Source organism: Miniopterus natalensis, chromosome 3, assembly GCF_054644295.1.
Source record: "Miniopterus natalensis isolate mMinNat1 chromosome 3, mMinNat1.hap1, whole genome shotgun sequence".
Taxonomy (NCBI): Eukaryota; Metazoa; Chordata; class Mammalia; order Chiroptera; family Miniopteridae; genus Miniopterus; species Miniopterus natalensis.
Window position 1 is genome coordinate 28,817,932 of NC_142083.1, and position 23,854 is coordinate 28,841,785.

Genomic DNA, 23,854 nt, shown 5'->3' on the forward strand with positions numbered 1-23,854 from the left:
TGAGGAGGCCTGAGAGGGGGAGAATGTCTGGAAGAGGGACCTACAGGCCCAAGAGAAAACACAAAGCAGGGTCAAGTGTCTAGTGGCACTGAGGGCCCAGGCGAGGTGAGTGACCTTGACTTTAAACTGCAGCTTTGAGTGGTATGGGACTCCCCCTAGCCCACCCACCCACCAAGGAGTTCAGGTAAAAAAGCAGGGAGGGACTGCAAGACTCGACTTCCCGAAAATGCATGAGAAGAAGAGAATGGCGGGCAATTTGGGAGAGACTGAATTGAATTAGAGATTGCTAGACAACATACTTTATTTACCCATCTCCTAGATATGGCGTGTGGCTACATTTGAGTCAAGGAGCTGTAAACAGAAGTGTTATGTGGGATTCCTGGGAAGTCTCTTCCAAAAGGAGGGGTGTCTATTCTTCTTTTGCTCCCCCATCCTGCTGCTGGGAACTGAGATGTGATGGCTGGAGCTCTTGGAGTGATCTTGAGCATGGAGGCAAAGCCCATTATCGAGGCACAATGAAGGCATCTCCACCCAGTAACCGTGGGACCCTAATGCTCTCAGAGCAGCCGTGCCAGCTCTGGACTGCCCACTCTGGGTCTGTTTTGTAGGACAGAGAAATAAACTTCTGTCCTGATTAAAGCATGAATTCCAGGTCTTTTTCACTCTAGCAGAACCAAATTCTAGCTATGAGTACACAGCAGCTGGAGCACTTATAGAGCCACCTTGGAAGAGAATGTCAACCCTCCATCATGTCGTGCCGAAGCAGGAAAAATATCTTCTAGTGACCAAAGAAGCTTTGATCTTTTTAGGAGATTATAGACTGCTCTTGATTTGGATGGAGAGAAAACAGTCAAAGCCACATAGATGTTACTGTTTTTTCCTGTTACACCAAGCAGTCAGTCTTCTTTGAACATCTTATAAAGAGATGTATTAAAATTAATGACATTTACACTCAGGACTGCACATTTCCATTGTCTCAGACGTTTTTTACCTCCCTGAAGGATCAGAATTCTCATCAGTCAGCATAAAATGGTTTAAGCCGAAGCCTATTAAATCACTTATATTGCGTTGTTTTAAAGTGACTAAACAGCTGTAGTGTTCAAGGGCAGCTGAATCATCTGCCAGGGTCACATGTGTTTCACATGTCAAGTAATGTATATGGGTTCCACTCCATCCAGGATTGTACGGAAAAAGACATTTGCAAACAAGTGATCTGAAGCCATGTTTCCAAACAGCTGCTATGGTTATGAAGATAAGAGTTACTATTGCAAACCATTTGAGTTTAGGACTATGTTTCCAATCACTCAAAAAAAAAAAATCATTACAAATCACAATGTTCACACAAAGGGGGTCAGTTTCTTATTATAATGACTCTCAATAAGTATTAAATCAGGATAAAAAATAATAGTATATAATGGTAATTATCATAATGATCTTGTGCAGGTGGGAAGAATGTGTACTGGGTATAAAAACACCACCAACCAAACAGGTAATTAAGATGGAATCTAGTTAAACAGCTAGAGAGAGGACTTCAAGTAATGAGACTTCACTAATACTTCTCCCTCCAATTCTTGCTCCAGGCCACACTGACTAGAAACACAAGACATGACTGGATGCTAGTAACTTCCTTAACAAGCTGGAGTAATTGGTATAATGGAGCCAGACTGATGGAACCAAGGGGATGACCTTGTGATTTAGAGAGTTTAGAACCCTCCCTCTCCCCTTTTTAAAAAATTTTACATTTTAACTCAGAGCATAGTTAGAGAGTCTCTGGCTCCAACAGAGAGAAGGAAAGGGGTATTGATTTTTGTGAGCAGCTTCACCACTGGGTTTTCCTAACTCAAAAGAGATAATTGGCTTTGAATCTACTGAGTTCTCATCATGTTGTTGGGATACGCTCTTCAAAGCCTATGACCAGCCTCTTCCTCTTGTTTATATTTACTAGTCCTAATGATCTTTCATGTGGGACCTATGCTGGATAAAGATTGCTTTCTGACCTTTTAACGCCTCTTTGCAGGTTTCAAGGCTGGCTTTTGTAAGTAAAATAATAGGTACCTCCAAGTCAGAGGAGTAGCGCAGACAGGCATAGACAAATACCCACTCTAGCTAAGTATGGGCTCCAGTCAAGCTGAAAAGGTCTCTCAGATCTGAGTCACTTATACAATCGAGTCCCCGAACATGTTTCTGTCACTAATATTTTGTTGCTCTAGGCAACCATCAAGTCCACATGAAGCCTTCTGCCAACTGGAGAGGATGACTAGCAAGGGGAGCCAGAATTTTCTTTTAACTGTTCGTTGAAAACTCAAAATAGCAAATGTGTCAAGGATATCTTCTAAAGATCCGCACTGGGAGAAGTGGAATTCATACACTGACTCAGTGGATCTTTCATTCACTTCCTAGGGGACTATAACTAAAGAAAATAAAGGCAATGAATCAAAAGCATGAACTTAAATAGTAGTAAAACATTACCAAAGAGCTAGCTGGATCCTTAGATATTATCTAATTGAATATTCTCACCTTATAGAAGAAAAATCAGGTTAAGTTACTGACCAAAGGTTAAACAGGAGGCTAGTGACAGAGCTGAGATTATAGCTCTGGTCCCTAAACCCTGAGGTCATTGCTCTTCCTATAAGTTTCACAAGCCCAGTGCCAGATGAAAAATAAAGGAGTGCTAATAAATCACAAGTAATCACCTCTCTTTTGTAATAACGAATGGTCCTGGATGAAAACTGCTGCTTTGCTAAGATGCTGGAAGCGATACTGAACCTCTGCGGCTAGGTAGTGATCATCCATTAACACACACACCACAAAAGCTGGGCCAGGGGGGATTCTGAACTAACTCGAAAGTACCTGAAAAATGTTCCAGGTCTATCACTGCTTATTATCTGAACTCAATCTTCACCGCCTCTGAATTCTTAAGACACTTAAACTCTCTGTGGCACAATCCTGCGGCTATCTAAGATTCTTGGTATCTTTGTCATATAAATTTCTCAGGCATGGGACTGCATTGCATTCACTTCCATTTCCCTGAAAACCAAAGTACAGTTATATGTGTTTTTGTTGACTGGTTGATGATAAATCAATATTACTTTTATAAGCTCTAGTAGTATAGTAACAACCTACTTGTCTAGAGATTATCAGGAACTTATACTATTCAACACCAGTAAACAGGTAAAAAGAACCTCAGAAGAGTTAAGTAAATGCATTTAAATTGCCAGTTATAAAAAGTTTTGCAGGGATGTAAAGTACAGCATAGGGAATATAGTATATAATGTTGTAATAATTATGTATGGTGTCAGATGGGTACTAGACTTACAGGGGTGATCACTTCGTAAGTTATATAAATGTATGTCCATACATCTTATACTAATGTAATATTGTACGCCAACTGTAACTGGAAAACATTTTTTAAAGTTGTTATATGCATTAAATATCCTAAAGCCCTGCCTCAGATAGAGATTGCCCCAAACCCACTTTTATATTGAGTTAATCTGCTCTTCTTTTAGGCCCAATGCAATGGCTTGGTAATCTGGTTTGCCAGAAAGAAAAAAAGCAGCAGATCAGAAAAGATCCCACTAAGGCCAGGTCCAGTAACGATGTCAAGAGGTGACGACAATTGGGAGGAGCAGATGAGAAATCAAAGTGCAGCAAAATCTGGAGCTCTTTACAGTAGGGGAAATACGTCTATGCATCATTACCTCTTTGGGGCAACTGAGAATGAGAGAAAACTATAAAAGCGGATGTGTGTAAAGATGACCACTAAAAATGACACTCAGTGTACAACTTTTAGAAGTTAAGAAAGAGTATACCTTTCAAAGGTTTCCATTCCTAATTGTCAAAATAAGATTATGAACCTTGCTTTTCTAGAATACTTGACATATGGAACATTTTATCCCTGAATAAAATCTAGGTAATCTAGGCATGGAGATAATCCAGCCTTAAATTTCACACTGGAATCCAGGTGTTAGCATATTTTTACCCTATATATAATCCTATACGTCCTACCAAGGATTCTAAGGCTTCAGACATTGTCAGAACCATTTTCCATCCACTCAATAAAATCATTCCCTTAGCAGTTACTAAATCCCACCCACCTATCCTTTCAGCTTTTGCAATAATCTCTTCCTTTATTTACCTGCTATCTAGCTGTTTTGCTTGTGTGGGGTCTTTATTAGACCTTAGTTTTGGACATTGCTATTGTCCTCAAACTGGCCTCTGAACCTCTAATGATTTCTTCTTTCACTCCCTGGAATTTTTTAAAAGATTCCCAGATAATTCTAATGAACAGACACGTTTGTGAACCACCACCCTAACTGCTTAGCACACCATTTATTTGACCCTTAATTATACCCTAGAATGGAACTAACTCCTTTAATGGCAGACATCATAGTTGTGTGATTTCTGAGCTTAGCTGCTCTTAAAAAAAATAGTTGCCTTTTAATAAATATTCACTGTTAGGGAAAAGTATGGTCCCTTCCATTTCCATTTTCTCCCTCCATCTATTTAACAACCATTTGTGAGTTCTTAGGTGCCATTTCTTCCAGAAGACCTTTTGTATCTTGCACTGGATCTCCAGCAGAGAGGTACTAATGTTTTCTCTGCTTTTCTTTCTAGAGGAGCCATTTGATGCTTCAGCTCTCGTAACTTTACTTTTTCTGTGCAGGGAGACATGGAAGGGGATCTGTCACACTTAAAAATCTACCTTTCTTTGAAGGTCCGATGTGAAAGCAGATTGGGCTACATTTTGCACAAAGGCATTTTAAATGTGCAGGTGTGACTGCCCAAAATAACAATACTTTAAATGTCTACACCCCTTCTCATTGAATGATATCAAAATAATTCTGCTTAGAAAGCCTTAGAAAGCTAGTGGACAAAATATCCAACTGATATATAAATGGGGATTTACTGCATTAACTGTGTTGGTGGTTTGCTTGAAGTCCCCAAACAATGGGAAATTTAAGCAGAGAAACTATTTTCTGCAAGCTAAGTCTCCAAATAGTGATATTTAAGCTTGAAAATCTTCAAGAAAAACTAATCCTTCTCTTTTCAAAGTTTTGTTGTATTTTAGTTACCAGTTCACAGACACTTAATTTGTGTTTGGAAACTAGTAATTATTTTCCCTCCTCTTAATTTGACCAAGCATTTGCTTCTATTTGATGTTCTAAAGAAAGGAAGCCCATTGAACAAATTTAAATGGGCCTAACCTGAGGGAGCACTATATTTATCTAATTGATTTTTAAATGAACAAAGTGTGTCATACAAATCTGTGATTCTTCTGGTTATTATTATTCAAACGTGTAGCCATGTACCATGTTTCTTCAAAAAGTCTTACAAATCTAGTATTTTTCAGTTTTCTCCCGGCTTCCTTCACTCCTTCTCCTCTCTTACATTTCTGTGAGCTCAAGGCCACTAAGGTTCAGAGTGGGAACTGGGGTGCATTCCCATTTTCCCATATTTTAAATCTGTTGTAAAGTAAATATTTATTATGAGCAAAATGTGTCTGAGGAATGTTTATCAGAATATGGTTTCTACTTGGCTTTGTCCTCGCATATTAGTTTTTTATACACTTTTTGCCCCATTTCAATGGTTCCTTTGATGTCTTGTTTTGACCAGCTGCTGAGTTTTTTGTGGCTGTCCATTTACATCACTTTAAAAAATGGTACATAAATGAAATTCGAACAAAATGAACGGTACTTTCACATTGTTTCAAAATCAAACATGTTCCTAAGGAATCTGATTTGTGGCAGCTGGAGAACAAAACCTTCCAGAGGGAGGGCTGTTAAATGAGTCTTAATTGCTTGCACATGAAAATACAGCGACTAAGGCTGTGCGCACAATTAGGAATTTAAACGTGGAGAGGAGAGCTGGCCGTGGGACCAGGCAGACGTTTTTGCAGACATAGCTAGTTTCCCGGGAACACAGACAATAGAAGACAAGTTAGTGAAGGAAAACAACTGTATGAGAAATGTAGTCATCTTTACTTTGTTCTTCCTCATGTCAAACTTCTTCCAATTCGAAAGATGATGCATTTGCCTCTAAAACTCACAGATGGAAGTGTCATAGTACACTCAAGGAAAAAAGGTTTATTCAAGAATTAGAGTTTCTTTTTTAGTTCCTGTTGTGCACCAGACACTAGTCTTGGTGCTGATTCATCTCATTTAACCCTTATAATAACCCTCTGAGACAGTTTTGTTATTATCTACATTTTACAGATGAGAAAACTGAGGCTCAGAGGATTACTCCTCCAAATTCAAATGGCCAACAAGGGGACAGGCCAGGATTCTCTGTACTGATTTAATGAACCCAGAGCTCACCCTCTTACAATGCCTAGCTACTCCCGAGAAAAGATATGTACCTTTTTATAAAACTAACACTAAGGTTGGCTCTGCTTTCAATTTCAAGTCAGTAATACCTTCCTTATGTTGGGTGACACAGCATGGTGAGGATGGTGGACGGACCAGAGGTGGTTAGGTCTGGTCACGGCTGAGATGACAGATACAGAGACAGAGGCCAGGCCCTGCTATAGGTGCAGCTTAAGAAGTTTGTTCAGAGCATGGGGTGGGAGTTCGGTGGTCAGGTAGGAGCGTCTAGTGGCAAGTCAGCACCTTGGTGGCTCTGTAGGCAGCAGCTGTAGGGGCAGTGAGGTTCTACCCGACTGGTTCTGCCATGACACGGGCCACTCAGTCTAGCTCCCCTGGGAACCTGGGGTTGGGCCCTCCTCCTCGCAATGACAATGACTTTCAAAGTGAACGGGTTGTGCAGTGTCTTACAATGAACTTCCACTGATCTTCAGAGACTTAAATCCACCTTATCCCACTGATAAATCTACATGCCCTTTCTAGGGGACCTCAAACTCTCCAGATTCTTTCTCCTTGGGAAATGGACACATACCTGGAGCGGAGGTATAAGATGGTTCTTAGCGGCCTTTGATGAATGCCAGTGTGCGGATATTCATGACCATGTGTGAATATTCATGACTGTGTATGGATATTCATGACTGTGTGTGGATATTCAATAAAGCATCACATGAATTTAAAAACCCAACTCATTCACATACTGGGACCTACTTACATGTCTTCTCAGAAAGTTGAGAGGCTTATACACAATCCTTCTCTTTCTATTATTCTGTATTCCTTAAAGTAAACCTAATTAGGTAGTGACTTATTAGACCACAGTCCATTTAGGTTACTATTAAATAAAGACCATAGGAATGCAAATTACTCCTTCCTTTGATTCCTATATTTGTAAGTAAACCAGGAGCCACAGGTCATGGCGCCTTCTATAGAACTAAGCATAAAGGAGGCATCAAATAAGTGTGTGGGGATCAAATAATCAGGCAGTCAAATCATGTTGTGCCTTCAGAGGAGCTGGATAACTAGGGATACCTTAATGATCAGGTGCCATCCTGCATCCCCAAGAACCTTAATATCATAAAGGGCAGTTTACTGAGAACTATATTAGCAAAATAAATAGTGCACTGAGCCCAACCCTCTTATCTCACTGTAATCGATGATTATTTTTGGCTCTTCAGTATTTATTTCCTCTTTTTAACAGCACCCTCATTTCTTTCAGGAAATTACTTGGCATCTCCATTGGATAATTCTAATAATAGCAGAGCCCACAATGATCACGTGCTTACTCTGTGTCACGTATCGTGCTTAGTTCTTCATATATCATTACAAATGATTTTCATGAACTCCTATGAGAACATTACCACCATTATGCCCACTTCAAAAACAAGGGACTTGAGGATTCTGAAAGTTTGTGGGTTTTTAAAAAATATGTTTTTATTGATTTCAGCGAGAGGAAAGGAGAGGGAGAGAGAGATAGAAACATCCATGATGAGAGAGAATCCCTGCACGCCCCCTACTGGGGAACAAGCCCGATAGCTGGGCATGTGCCCTGACCGGGAACCGAACTGTGACCGCCTGGTTCATGGGTGGATGCTCAGCCACTGAGCACACCGCCTGCGCATGGATTCTGAAAGTTTAAATGAATTCTTTAAGGAGAAACATCTGTAAGCGACAGAGCTAGAGTATGAACATGTAATCTGGCCCCGTAGTTGAGGCTCTTACTCCTGCATTAGGGCCTCCTGTATAGGTACAGCTGGGTTCCAACAGCAGGGGCATCAACTTGGAGGTAGGACCTGAGCAGTCAGCTGCCAAGGGAGGGAGTTCACAAGCACCACCTTTCCCGTGCGTCTCAAGTCTTCCTGCACAGTTTCAACCACTATCATCATCATCATGTTTTTGAGAGCCCACTTTTTCAGAATGGGCTCAGAGGGGGGAACCTTCTCCTGCTATTGCCCTCATGCCCTCACCCCCATTCCTCCTCCTTCCCACCTTGGTTCCCTATGCTTGGGCAAGGAAAACCACTTCCATTCTCTAGCCAGTTCACTTCCTGCAGTGCTTTGTGATGAACACAGCTGCACTAAGCAGTTAATGACAGTTAATTAGTTTCCCTTCCTAGGTAAGATATTTCTGTCGCCCCATTGTCCCTAGGCCCCAGGCCAGGAGCTTGTGGGTACAAATTAGGCCATATTAGCCTTAATTCCCAGATTTTAGTAACTCGCAGTTTTAGTAATTCATGGTTACTAGCTGTCAGTAACACAGTTCCCTCTGGCATTGCTCCATACTATGTAAACATTCCTGGAGCTTCCATGAGGTCTCTCACACGTGTTCAAGGCCAAGTTTGTGCCCTCTGAGTGCAGCTACCCTCCCTTTAATCAGTGCCAGGCAACTGCCAGGGCGGGTGGACAGCTGACCCGACCACCGAGCACCCACCACCTCTTGTGGGGCACAACAGTCGCCAATGGTACCTGCAGCTGCCCCTCAGGGAGGGTGTTCCAGTTGGGCTGGCTCATGTGTGACCTCAAGCTACAAAAGGTTTCAGGGACCGAAATAGCACTGCATTCTGCTTATACCACAATGGTGGAGTCTTGCTTATTCCAAAAATAGCGGGGATGGGGGAGGGTTTGCCACTCTTTATGGAGGCCAGAACTAGTGCCCAGGGCAGGGCTGAGGACAAGGTTCTACGTGGTGTCTCTCGCTAGAGGCCCCAGGCACTTGCTCACACAAGTTGGCCTGCACATCCCTTACTATAGTCAGGTAAGGGCTAGAAACAAAGGGCCTAGCTCTACACCCCCACCTCAGTTCCAACTAAATGACATTTAATTTGGGCTTCTGAAGAATAAATTTGCTACTCAAAGAGCTTTAATATACAGGTATTTCAATTATTGTCATCTCTTGACCAATGTCAAGAAGAACACAGGTGAACCCGACATATACTAGGAAAATGACCATTGAAAATCATCGCCAATAAAATCTTGAAAGATAAACATGGAAAAGAGAACCAATAATTTAATATTCACTGAATACAAGTCTCATTCGAAAAGACATTCAGGAAAAAACAACTTTAACAACTGTTCTAGAATCAACTCTGATGTAAAAATCACCAACGAGCAGGGTTGAAAGGTGCTGACCGGACACTCACTATAACTTAACAAGCCACTCCTTAGCATAGAATGAGTTGGAGTTCAAGGGAGACACTTGAATCAAATGAAATATTGGTCTATTTTGGATAATATGTTAATTTTCTTCTGGTAATAATTTTAGAAAACATAGGTTTTCTTTTCCAGGCAATTATTTTAATAAATCAACTGGGGTTTCAAGAAATGATTAAATGCATTCAATTTGATTTCAGGTTCAGTAAAATGAGATCATTTGTTTTGTTTCTGGTTCAGCTGAGGTCAAGTCCCATGTCTAAAATAGACTAACAGGAATCGGGATAATTTTTTTTTCTGCCCTTTACGTCCGGACCTCATCCTTCCTTCCACTTTTCTTCCCCAACATCACTTCTCTTGAGCCCACTGAACTTTCCTGTATTGTGTAACTGCTTCTTTTCCCCTCCCAAAGGGAATTTATTCTCAACTCTCTGGGTCCAAGTCAGGACTACTGGGTGGGTGTCCCTTCCTACCCCCAGCTGGGACAGTGATTAACCAAGGAGGGACTTTTCCTTTGTGCCTTCGCTTTCCTTAAACCGAGCTACCATATGTTAACCTCATGCTGATAACGTAAAACTGGAAACAACATGGTCAGCCTCTTGAAGGTAATGCTCTCTCGCAAAATACAAACACCCAGAGCAATGTTAAACTTAGCATAACACTTTTAAACAGTTAAAAAATGGTATATCAGTAACGATTTTCCAATTAAGAGTTTAAATGGACAACTCATGAGATCAATGAGAGAAATAATGATATAGAGGATTAATTTCTTTAAAATTTTACAACTGCAGTATAAAATTGGTGCTAGTATTATGTTGAATCTTGGAAGATATGGTTTCTTCCCAGATATAAGAAGAATAAGCTTCCAGATCTTTCTTACCTGTTATGGTAGCTTTGTTGATGGACGGTTGATTGCACATGGGTGATCTTCTGACAAAGAGAGAGAAATACAAAGCAGTAAATATGGGGTGCTTGTGGATTTGAGGACTCTCTGAGTCATTTCAGATACGCCTTTTTAACTTATAGGATTATTTTTAAGTTCGGACATGCAAATAGAGATTCCTCTTCAGATGAGCCAGTCAAGTGCCCCGGTGCCCTTCAACCTAGACCTGAGATCACACATGTCCAAAAAGAAAACGGTTAAATCTCATACTTACAGACTTTGGGGTAAATGGAGCTGATGTGAACGTCACAGGGACATGAGAGAAGAGGAAGTTCTTATCGACTGACTATATTCAATGAAGCCGGGGCTGACCGAGCAAACTCAGAAACTTTCTGAATTTGAAAAAGACAATCTACAGCTGGTTTCCCCAATACAGTGTTAAAAAGCTTTTATTTTTGGCATTAATTTTTATGATTGCCTGTACATCATCAGAAGTCAATGACTCCTTGCAAGCTATATTACATTAGTGAACCTATTTAAACTTTTCCTTTTCTATTTTCTTATATTGAGAAACATCTCTGATAATGTTTGTTAGAGAGTGATATTAATGATTTGTGCAAATAGATGCTATCGAAACTTTAGAAATACTATAAGCTAAAGGTACTTCAATAGATTCTACCTTGCATTCTCTAATTTTTCAGAAATTTGCCAAGTTCCACAAGATGATTATAAACCCCTTGAGGTAAAAAACCATGCTATATAATTAACCTGTGTTCCCTACAGAGCCTGGGACCACGTATCCAGTATTCAATCAGTGCTTAATAAATTGTGTTGAAAAGAGTATCATTATGGAATGTTCACTAACATTTTTTGAAATATAACTTTATAAAGTTGTTACATAAAATTGAAGCTTCCAAAATATAGTGATCTTTAAACTAAAAAAAAAAAAAGATACATGCAAGAATGTTTGAAAATTTTTGGTTTTGGTTTTGGTTTTTGGGGATTTTTTTTGTACTCGTGTTAGCGGCTAACACTTAAAAAGCACTTACTGTGTGTCAGGCACTGCGCTAAACAAGCACTTTGGATGAATTACCTGCTGGTGAGGACATCAGACCTTAAGGCAGTTAGGTTCATTGCTCCCATTTTACCAATGAGGAAAACAAAGCTTTGGGAAGTTGAAAGACTTGTTCAGAGAAAGAGGTGAGATGTGAACTGAAGTGATGTGATCCCAGAGCCTGCGCTCTGTCTGCTGCCTTATTTTTTGGATGCTTATGTGGAATCTGGATGAACAGCCACACATCTGTGCAGATGGCAGGCTCCTGCAGAGCCCTGCTCAAATCTGCTCCGGGAGATGACAAGTCTCCACGCAGGGCTGGGAGATACTCAGGGAAACCAGTCTCAGAGTTTTAAAATTCTCATACCTTGGTTCCACAGTTTACTGATGTCAGTTGGGGACTGAAATTTTGTGTTTGATTGAAAATGCACCAAAATTCACTTTTAGTTTTTGTTATAAAATAAAAAGAACTTAAAACTTGATTAATGCTTATTAATACAGAAAAGTGAATGTTTTAAACTGCTATTCTGAAATAGTTCTGGTCTATGTACAGTTATCTTCTCATTGGAAGCTTATTACTCAAATATTTTATATATTGGTTACTCCTTTTTAATCCTCGCTCTGTGAAAATTTAGAAAGCATTGCTTTGGTCCGGGAAGGGTATCAGAGGAATATTCTGAAACTCCCCTATAGTTTAGGAAAACCCAATCGTTGACTTATTTGTTCTCTTAACATCAGGCCAATAAATGGTGCTTGGGAACTGGGTATTTCAACAAGTAACAGCAAGCAGAAAATGTTAATTGTTTGATCCATGGTTACAGTGATAAATTGATTAATAAAAAATAAGCGAGAACTCACTTTTGGAAGGAAAGATCTTAAGGGCAAGAAAGAGCAAGGTGACAGGAACCGGTGGGGGGTTAATAAGAGCCAGCATGTGCACCTGAGCACCCACAGGCGCCAGGGCCGCAGGCTTCCTAGATTCCTTTCTTGTAGCAAACAGAAAGGTGGGCTGTGAAGGTAGCACGTGCCTTCCACAGAATTCCAGGGTGAGCGTGGAGGTATTTTGGTGGCTCTGTGAGGGCCCAGCTGGGGAACTCTGGCTCCCTCAGGGTCATCATGGGATGAGACAGAGTTATATCCACTTCGCTATCACTGAACGGAACAGAACAGAGCTTGCTGTGTGTAGTGAGTCCTACTATTCTGATGCCTGAGGAGGCTGATTGGGTTTGAATCAGTAAAAGAGATACAAATCTGCATTGACCAAAGAGAGGCCACAAAGGCCTTTATTTTGAGTCTATCGGATAGTATTGTTTGGTTAGATGCCATCCTGGGCAGTGTTCTGGAAGTCAAGATCAGGCATGAACTATGATTTTCTATCTTCCTCTGGCTGCTCTTTTCCATTTTAATCTGTTCTGTCACTGTAAAGCAGCTGAAAACTTCTGTCTTGCATAGAATGGAACTCAGGTCATCTCTTTAGAGACAGAAGGCCAATCTGATGCCTTCATACCTGTCTGAACAACTGTTTGCCTCCCACAGGTTTAGATGCTGGTTTCCAAGTGACAATGTCTAAAGGAAGTGAAAAAGGAATTAGAAAGTTTCTCGTTTGCCAGTTAACACAATACCTCTTATTTCCTGGATAAAATTTAAGACTAAAAAAGTTTGGGAGTGATACCAGTAATTCCATTCCTCTTGCAGGGCTCAGACTTTCCAAAGAGGAGGTGACTGAGAATGCCAAAAGTCCCAAGGGTCCCTTGGAGCCAGCATGATAGAGTGTGGCCATGGAGCGCAGAAGACGTGTGGCAATGAGCAAATACCTCCGAGCACTTCAGGTCCTGTGTACCCGGTCACCACCTCACCCTTCCAGACGACGAGCTCATGCAGAGTGATCACTCTGCCTCGGGTACCATGCCAGGCACAGGGGATGCCAATGAGAACCAGTAAACCCCTGCTAAGCGGGGACTGACACTCTCAAGAACACTCCGTGTAGACAAGCGAACGGGTAGCTTGAGCGTGGAGACACATGTGCTAAGACAGGAGCAGGCACGGGACACAGTCAGACAGGGGCGCAAAGGCAAGCCCCCCAGACTCGGGCTGTGGGTGCGGGTGTATGCTGGGGTACTAGGCAGAGATGACGCCCCGAAAGAAACTGTAATGAAGCTGTGAGCTACAGAATGAATTACAGTGAGCCCAGGGAGTGAGGAGGGGCAAAGAAAGCAAGAAAAATGTGCCGGCTGAGGGAACAGGCTGCACAAACTCATTACCTAGAAAACATGACAATCAACAGAAGCTTCTGCGTTCATTCAATTATTTGGATCCAGGCATTTATACTGATTTCTAAGAAATCTTTTTATAGCACAGGAAGTAGGTGCACAATAACCAGAGCTTTTCTTTAAACCATGGAAAATGTGAATTTGGGAGGTCAATTATATCATTATGGGATGAAAAGTTCAGATTTTTTGTGTTCTTTAAGCAGTAATAACTACTTTGAAATTTTATACACTTAGATAAGTTATAATTCCAAATAAATTTCTACTCATTGTCCTCTTAATATTGATTTAGATAAATGGGTTTTTTTCCTCCTGGAAATTAATGAGTTGATATTTTAATGATAACATTTTCTTATTAATAATAGATTGTCAAAATAATGAGCATTTGAATTACTAATCAGTTTTCCACTTAATCATAGAAAATTAATTTTCTCTTTTTAGATATTTCACAGTTATTAGACCTCCCCAAATACAACCATTCCCCTGTCTCAGCTTTCCTTCTTTCAAATGCTTCCTCTGCTACCACATAAATTATAATTTTATTAATAGCTCCATGATGCTGCTGATCTGAGGGTGGGTAACAGTTAGGAAAATCAAAGATGTCTGCTGTGCTATGATGCTTCTCTAAGTAGTCACTGACTTAGAATGAAGAGGATGACTTTGGATTGACATTAGGCTTGATGAGATTATTTGTCCATGGTTAATTTATGAAGTAAGCCAAAACTATAAAGTTACCCTGAGTGTAAATAACTGGGCAGAGCACTGATTTTGCCAGGTGATTTCTGACAGATGGAATCACCATATTTATTTGTCATATTGCTTCAGTTCTGATATTAGAACCATCACTGCAAAGTATTTATAGAAAATTAACAGGACATCAGATGACTTAGTGTAAATGGTTAGACAACAAGGCAAGGGCTCAGAGAAATCTAATATATTGCCTTGAGTTCAATGAAATTGAGAAAGCACTGTATAAAGCTCAGCGTGAACGAAGGGAAACAAAGGATCACTTACTTGCTAGGTGCTCGATCTTGCAAATTAGTTAATGCAGCAAAGTTGTTTCGTACAGTTCGCAGGCTGGCCAAGACCTAGGACAAAAAAGGATCCTTTAAACTTCTTGAAGTAGGGCCATCTTTAATGCAATTTAAAATGGTTTGGTGATTTTAAAAAATGGTTTGTTAAGTGAAAACTTGAATTTGCTTGCAACTCAGTTTCACATACACTAAAGAATCTCCCAGGACTTAGTGAAGTTTACATGCATCTGTTTGAAATCTAGAGGCCAGGCTGCAAGGATTTTCCAGCTATTTCTCCTCAGGGTCTGTGAATATGCTGACCTTAGCAGCAGTTTCCACAGCATGGATTCCTCAGCCACCAAAACAACATCTAGAGCAATATGCATATAGTATTGTTGCATTTTTATGCAAGTTTGAAACAGTGTAACAGAAAATATTACTAAAGTCCACTTTAGAGGTAAATTTAAAACAAACTACCCTCAAATGCTCTTCAAAAATCACCAAGAATGTCACAATTTCACAGTCAACAAGCTAAGTAAATTAAAAAATTTTTTTTCACCTCTGCTACATGGCTAGTCTAGCTAGTAAACAGAAATTATTTTCTTTGTTAAGGTTATTTGAATCACGAATTATAAGGTTCTCAGGGAGGCATTTCTCACATAAAATTGGACCACCCTATACGTGCACAGTGCCTGGCCCACAGAAGATACTCAATACAAATTCGTTTAACAAATGACCCAACACATCCACATTTAGAAGGCAGGACCAATAGGTCCCACTATCTCTGACAGCCCCTCCTTTTTCTAACTCAGTGAAACTAGAAAGTGGCAAAAGAATTGGAAGTGAGACTTAGAAAAGTTACAAGAGCTTTACCCTTCTTACTTTCTTCTAGAATGGGCAAGTTTTCCCCAGGGTGAAACCTGTATTAGGTGAGATTTTAGGTAATCTGGGTGACAACCAGAATGTTAAATTATCTAAAACACAGATTACAAATGTTCTATTAAGTACTACATAGCAACTCAGATTGCCTGGATCTGTTATGTTTCCAATGTTTGAATTTAGACAAGTTACAGAATTTCTGTGTAGCTCAGTGTCCCCATCTATAAACTGGGATAGTAATATCTGCCTTTAAGTGTTGTTGTGAAGATGATATGAAATGACAAGTTAGGTGCCAAGAATAATGTCTGGCCAAGAGAAAGCGCTCAGTGAATATTAGCTCATTATAGCAACATGCCATTTGATTAATGATTTGGTCTGAGCACAGGGAATTACGAATGGCCATCATTGCTAATGTAAAGGAGGCCAAATTTATAACTGCTCCAAGGTTTCCAGAACTGTTTTCAGATTTTGTTTTCATCTGGCACTGACCTAAACAAAAGTCAGTCTAAATATCTTCTAAGAAATTCTAAAAAGAATGCCTGAGATGTTTTGTGTTTTTTTTTTTTTGAAATTGGCATTAATTCATGTAAGCCACTGGTGTGCTGTTTATGCCCTGGGACAGTGACCTCCAGCACTGTCTCCTGAAGGAGTTAATGGTGCTTCCTAAGGTGCCAACCACGATTAACTCAGTCACTGGAAAAACCTGGCCCATTATCACATACAAACAACTCACAGCGCTGAAAGGTCACGCTGCCTATGACGGTGTATTCAAATAGCCAACTGCTGACATCAGACCACAGTGTCTTTTATTAGGCAGGAAATCTTGAGTGATGCAGAAATAAATCTAATAAATAATCCACTGTCATTAAATCATTCAGGCTTAATTTATGCTTTAAGAATTGAGTATCAAACACATTAATAAAGCATTTTAAATAAGATTATTGCACTCTTTAATCGATCCTTTTTCTAGGCAAAATTTTAACCTCAGAATTCTGGGAATTTTATTCTAATAAATTATAGTAAGTGCACTACATCTGACAGCTGGGTAAACAGAAATTGTACTGCAGGTAATTCATATTCTATGTCATTTGCAAGGAAACATTAGTTCATAAAAGATATATTACAATTGGTATTCTGTAAAAAGGTTTTTGACTCTGTTATAAGATACTAAATTATGTTTCTTTGTTTTGGTTTTAAATTAAAATTTTTATTTTTGTATAATTTATATCTTCATGTGATGCAGAATTTAAACAGAGAAAGGTAAAAAGTAAAATGTCTCCCCCTTAACAAAAACAAAATTCAAAATTATTGTTATTTCGGAGAGGAGGCAGGAAGATGAAATTGGGGAGGAATACTCCAGGGCATTAAAACTATTGGCACTATTTCTTAAACTGTTGATTTTTGGTATTATTTTTTACGTTTTAGATAATCACTAGCTATATTCTCTCATATGTATATTTCAAAATAAAAAGTGAAAAATGAAATTTCCCTCTCAGCCCCTCCTCCATTCAGCTGCCTGTCCCGTCCCCTCGACTAATTGACTTTTAGGTCGTTTCCCAAATTTTCCCTTTGCAAATATTGCTGCAGGAAACCTTGTACTTGGCACACATCATTCCCTATGGGTGCAAGTATTCGATCGTTGTTTTTGTGGTAGGACAAATAATATTTTATAAATTTTATATTAAGTATTAATTCTTACCTTCTGCACTGTGACAAATGATACTGGCAGAAGAGTAAATAAAAGTTCCAGACAAATCTTATAAGGGGGCATTGCCCTAGGCCTAGTTGACTGGCCCCAGGTATCCCCATCACAAATGCAGTGCCAGTGTTTTATGCGCTCGTTTGCACTGCAGGACCAAAGAGCGACTCCGGGGCTACCTTAGGCTGTGGGCGACAACAGGAAACACTTTTACTCCAGCCACTGAGCTAGGGTCCAATTATTTTTTGCTTCTGCTCTGGGACAGGTCTCGTTCCCCTTGAATTCAACCCTTTAAGAACCGTTGTTAGAGCTTTCACGCTCCTGTAATTCTCTTTACTGCTTAAAATGCTTGCTAACCAAACGGGTCCCTAAGGTTGTCTCTCACACAGTTTAACGGTTAAGAGCTAAGGTCATTTCTTTCTCTTCTGCCCCCACAAGCAAAAGTGTAGTAAGTCAAGGTCAAAAATATACTGGGAATTATGAGAAATATGTACACTTTGGGAAATAAATTATAATAGTGTTATGGGAAACTTTTACATAAAGATGGATCATGTGCTAGCCCTTGAAAGGGTTTAGATGTTCTTTACACACGTTAATCTCAGGTTTTCTTAGGTACTTCTGAACATTTACTAATCAATAAGATTCACTGAAAACAGCAGGAAATGTGGCTTCATTAAAAAGTTAAACAACTAAACATAATAGCCTAAAAGAAATGTATACTTAAAAATATTCAAAGAAATTTCTTTTTTTAAAAAAAGATGCGGCAAATAATGTTTAAAAAATCCTTGCCTAAAAAAATAACAAAGAAATGATTTTGAGGATTGTGGTTTTCATTCCAAATACTTCTTTACGCCACTAGATGTCGCTTAAACACAGACCATGTGTTGCCAAGGGCCTTGGAGGAAGTGGGAGGGAAAAAGAATACCTTGCCTTGATTTTACCTCCAGGAAAAAACTGGAATCGAGTTATGATTATTTACAAGCTAGAAAGGTCATACTGAAAGAAAAGAAAACCTCTTTCCAAGTTATGTTTTGGTTAAACCATACGAAATTGCTGTTTCTGTATGTCAACAAATATTGATTTATAGATTCCTAGAAGATGCTAGCTGTGATTATTTTTAATGAAGGATAAAGAAAAACCAACAGAGAGAAGCAAATGGAAGGTGATAATCATCTTCTCTCGTGGCCTGGCAGGGACAGCCTGGTGGATTTGGCGAGGGGGGCTGTGATGAGGCCCCGAAATGGTTGCTGCTCAGTGCAACAGGCGGGGCGCGCAGGAGCCCTAGGAAAACACTGGCCATGTTCGTTACCAGCAGAACAGTAATGTTCTCCAGTGTGAACCACCACATTTTAAATAATATTATCCCAGCTGCTGGATTTGGTCAGAGGAAAGGTAAAATGACTCAGTTGTTCCTACCCTGGACTTTTAAATCAGGCGTGTCTCCTCAGTCTGAATGACATGAGGGTCTGTCCAGGGACCCAAGATTATATTTGAGTATTTTCTCTATTTTCCTTGATCAAAGATACCAAATCTTTTAACACTCTATACTTCCAGATGAGAATTCTAGTTGACTTATTTTACAAGGTAGTCCTAACAAATAACGGGACTGGCGGGTCCAGAGGCAGCTGACCACAAGGCAGGGTTTCCTACATGTCATCAGCGTGTGGCTCCTTGCTGTTCCTCGGTCCCCTGAGCAAGAACTCTGGGCAAACCGCTGCCGCCCTCCGGGGAGAAGGCCAGTTTCCAGGGCATGACATGGGCTGACACCTAGCCTCGGGCCTAAGGAAATGCCCACGCCAAACGATTTTAACACGAACACAGGAGACTATTTCAGAGTGGAAATAAATCAAACGTTTAAAGCTATCACTTTTTTTGGAGATCAAGAGGAATCTGGGCCTACAGGGTAAAACATAAGAAATTAAAAGTGGAAGAGAGTTTAGGTTAAACACATCAGCAAGAATTTCTACCCCTGACAGTGTTTAACCTAAACTCTCTTCCACTTTTAATTTCAGCGCTGTACATGAAAGTGGAATATATCCTTTTAGGACTTCCTGAATTCTCTTATAATTTAGGGGTTTATTCTCTTAGGGTCACAGGAAACCACGAATGGAGAAAAAATGGAGGGGTCCTTTCATGTTTTGGAGATGCACTCAGGCAAAATAGAAATGAGTTCTGAAGAGGAGGCAGAAGATGAGATGGGTTTAGGAGAAGACCTTTGTCCACTTTAGACAGTGGGAGGCTCATTTTTAAGAATTATGGTAAAGAAAATATGCACAGAAAAATAAGCCTAGAGGGATACAAAGTGAAATGTAAATACTAGTTATTTTGGGGTTTGGAATTATGGGAAATTTTATTTTCTTCCTTTTGCAAAACTTTTTATGCAAAAAATATATATATATATATATATATATATATATATATATATATATATATATATATGTATTTTGAAGGTAGTATAGCCCTTTCACCAGAAGAATTTAGTGTGACATTCCAAACCCCAAAGCATGCTGGGGAAAGGGAGGAATTCTTCAGCCTATTTGAACGTGTCTCTGAGTGATGTGTCTGACATCAACTGTCTTCTGTCCATTGGCAAAAGCATCTATGGTATATTAGGCTGAATACTAAATGGTATCATCTCAAGTGACATAAACATCTTATATTTTAAGCATTATAATATTCAGCATTCAATGGTGACTATTCTATCTTGTATTGAAAATTTGAAGAGTTATTGGTCAGGTCAACAAAATAAGGTAGCTGTGCCCAATAGGGCTTCAGAGAAGACCGCTGCTAACTAGGCTTCTTTCTTATCTGGTTTCTCAAAGATGCTCTATCGGTGGTGAAATTGTTTGGTCATTTAACATGCTTTTTTAAAAAATAATTGTACTAGAGCTTTCTAGATCACAAACCCTAGAAAATGCCATTTGTAAAAACTGTGATGAAGCCACTTAGAAAGAATCTGCAGTCCCTGGGGTAATGAGCACCTCCTTCAAGGTGATATGAGTCATTAGCTAATCATAAGCAAACTCTTCTAAACACAGTCCGATTGTCTTCAGGCATGAGATATGCCTACATATTACATAGAGGCGGTTCATCTTTAAAGCTATAATTTTTGAGGGTATTGGGCACACATATTTATTTAAACAGTTTACTAGCACAGATTAAGTGATATTTTACACATATATATATTTCTCAGTGTACTGAAATTCTATTCGTTTTTTAGACAGTATAGGGACACTATAGAAAATGTCTGATTATGTAAAAGGGTAGATTTCCTTAGAATTTAAGACCACTGACAATAAGGACCAAGTCGAATTTATTAATCTATTTATTAGAAAATAGTAAACACTACTTTAAGTAATAAGGCATCATACATAGAATATTTTTCATTTTTTACCTCATATTTAGATATATTTTTCTTATTACAATACCTAGAGCTTTTGGTTAGAAGCAAGAATAGCTCCCTGAACAAGCTCAGGTCGGGATGACTGTGTCTACATTTGGTTATTTATACTATTTTGCCTGATTTTATCTTTTTACTCAGTTTTCTCAGTTTTTAGAAATAAAATTATGGGTTCTCACTAGTAAGCAACTAAACATCCTTAGCTTTAAATGATTCTGCTGTCACAAAGTAGATTAAAACATGTGAGTATAATTTTTTTTTAATATAGCAATATAGTTACTAGAAATAATTCATGAACTCCAGCAAAACCTTAAGCAAACAAGACATGAACCATCTGAAAGGGATGGTGGTTTAATTGCACTTTTAATTGCCTTCATTAATAAAAAAATCACTGTTATACAGTTGTGTTATTTAAGGATTCATTAAATGGTTTAAGTTATAGCAATTAAAAATTTTCAGAAAACTTGAAAAAGTGAAAGAATTATACATAATTCTACTATCCAAACATTGCTATTGCACATTTTTAAAAAGATTGCCTATTATGACATTTTAGAAGTGAAAAAGCCCTTACCGATAACACTAAAAATTCATTAAGTAATTTACTTTATAGATATTGTGTTGAGTACTTTACAAGCCTGGTATTATTTCAATCTCTTAACAACCTTATGAGGTGGGTACTCTTGGAAATGTCATTTAGGAGGAAACTCAGCTTGGAAAATTTCAGTGACTAGCCCAAGGCCATTCATTTAGCAAGAGGAGGAGATGGGGTTTGAGCTGGAGCCTATCTTTATACAGCCTAGCCCTCCAATTTTACCAACTGGAAAAAAGAAGCCTAGAGAAGTTAAATTAGTTGCCCAAGGCACTAGAGCTAATCTGACATTTTTAAATTTTTTTTATAACCTTTCTGGACCACTCCTATTCCAATATTTAACATTTCTTATTAACAGTCAGTGTTGGCTTGAAACCTGTCTTATGCTCCAAATCAGTTTTATTCCAGTCTTTTCGAAGTGTGTCTACACCAGAGGATCTCAACTTTTCCTGGAGAAATACTGGGCCCAGATTTTTTAATTCAATTGATCTGGCATGCAGCCTAGAATAAAAGCTTTCTAGGTGATCTTAATGTGTAGCTAGGGTTGAGGAACACTGGTCTATACAAAAAAAATTCTGGTCATCAACCATTTTATATATATTTCAAAATGTTTTAGATCATTTTATCACCTTCTAGTATTTATGTCATATAGTTAAAGTATTCTCATGGTGTGTATACCTAAAAGGAACAAATAAACACAAATACATCACTCGGTTAAATCTTTGTACAAATGACATGTTAAAAAAGGAAGGAGTACATAAAGCATGAGGCTGAATTGGAATATTCAATTTCAAGCACTGATCATGCACCTAATTATACTAAATGTAATTTAATCCATGAAATAGCCTTCTGCTTCTAGTGCTATGTCAGTTAAGAAAGTATGGTCCCATTTAAATGTCACTTAGGTAATTTGCAATTTGGAACAAAGAAACTCTTCAGGTCTAGAGCTTATAAGAAACAGACCAATATGGCCAAGGCCACATTTTCTAGAATTGCTTCTGAATTGCTTGAATGAACCACAGAATTTGCATTTGTACTTGTGTTTGATTGAAGACTAAATTAAGAACCGGAACTAATCCCCCAAATTAAACTTTCAAATAAGAAACCTGCCCATGCACCCAACTGTGCTTACCTGAGCAAATGGAGTCACAATCAAGTCATCTCCATGTCTGAAAAAGAAACCAAACCCAGGGTTAGAGGTTACGGATAACTATACGGCCGCTGTTGATCAATATTAAGTGGTGAGGTCCACGTCCACAAATTCCCAGAGAATTACAGTCATTCCACCTTTACTCTTCAGCACATGTTCTTCCCAGCCACTGGGGTGGAAACATGTCTTCGGGGATGTTACCACTGTCCAGCTCCCCGGTAAAAAGCGGGGCTTCTAGATCATCAGCCAAGGTCACTTGCTGATTAAGCACAGAGACTATGCACCAGGAGAAAGAGTCAAGCAGCGGGCCTGAGCCTGACGCTGGGCCTCGCTGTAGGTTTCAGGAAAGGGTGCTGTGCAAGGAGCAAGCGACCGCAGTGGCTTTGGTGACAGGCCCTGCACCACCTAACACTTGAAGGTGATGAGCAGTGAGTGTTCTGCATCATCGTGGGAGAGTCTTGGACAGGCTGGGGACTGTAGAGGACACGGGACTGCATCATACACTAAGAAAAACCCGGCGCAACTCTTCAAGTGACTCACGTCCCAGCCGCCGTAATTAGGGGGGAATGTCACCCCGTGTGTGCTGTTGCTGCAGCAACCTCAGCTACACTGTGCCCGTGCCCAGGGATGCACGAGCAAGGTGTCAGCGTGACGCGCCTCAGGGACAGGGAGAGGCAAGGAAAGTTGTGCAACAGTCCACTCGGAGGCAAGTGTGAAAGCGGGGCCTGGGTTCTTGCGTGGTATTTTTCAGCAAGAATCACTTGTGGAGAGATTTCCAAAATCTGCACGGGACAGCTCTTGATCGAGCTGGCGGGAGCTCTTTAACCAAAAGCGAAGGCAGTTATTCCACGCAGAAAACTGGACATGACCCTCACTTAGGACCCCGCAGCTGAACCGATCTGTCGCTCCCGAGCAACTCTGAAAGGGACCTAAGTGACCTAAAACGACACTCAGGAAGTGAGCTGCAGCATATGCGTGACGTTAGTAAACGGGTCATTACCAATAATTGGACTAGTTGTTACGGTCATCAAATTACACAGAGATCTTGAAACTCAGAGTGTGGGAACATAAAAAGCAGAAAAGGGTTGGGACACAACTGAAAGGGAACCTGTGCTATTTTGCACCTCCTTAGTTTCAGAATTAACATTTTTCAGGGGCTCCTGTTCTTTGTTGAGATTATTCAGATAGCCAAAATCAAAGTAATATAAAATCTAGATATTTTCCCAAGGTACAGTGTTCTCTTCCATTTTATTCTTTATAATTGCCTGACTGCAAAGTTTATTTTCTAAGAATTAAGTTATCTCAACCAAGGCACATCATCCTGGAAATTAATCTCTGAAAATAAGTCTTCTAATTTTTTACATGAATTACACTGGATTTGAATCACTCTAAGCCCAAAAGGGTGTGAATGTTTGTTA

The 23,854-nt window shown here is 39.6% G+C and overlaps 1 protein-coding gene across 4 annotated transcripts in view; it reads right to left on the reverse strand.

The window, feature by feature from the left end:
* The window catches only part of PDE4D (phosphodiesterase 4D), an 896,187-nt gene that overhangs the window by 140,890 nt on the left and 731,443 nt on the right, over window positions 1-23,854 (reverse strand). For all 4 annotated transcript variants that reach the window (XM_087815369.1, XM_087815370.1, XM_087815372.1 and 1 more), the window contains 3 exons: window positions 22,419-22,455; window positions 14,721-14,794; window positions 10,383-10,432 (listed from right to left, as the gene is read on the reverse strand). In XM_087815369.1, coding sequence (XP_087671495.1) covers window positions 10,383-10,432; window positions 14,721-14,794; window positions 22,419-22,455 — 161 coding nt within the window. The remainder of the gene's footprint in view (window positions 1-10,382; window positions 10,433-14,720; window positions 14,795-22,418; window positions 22,456-23,854) is intronic.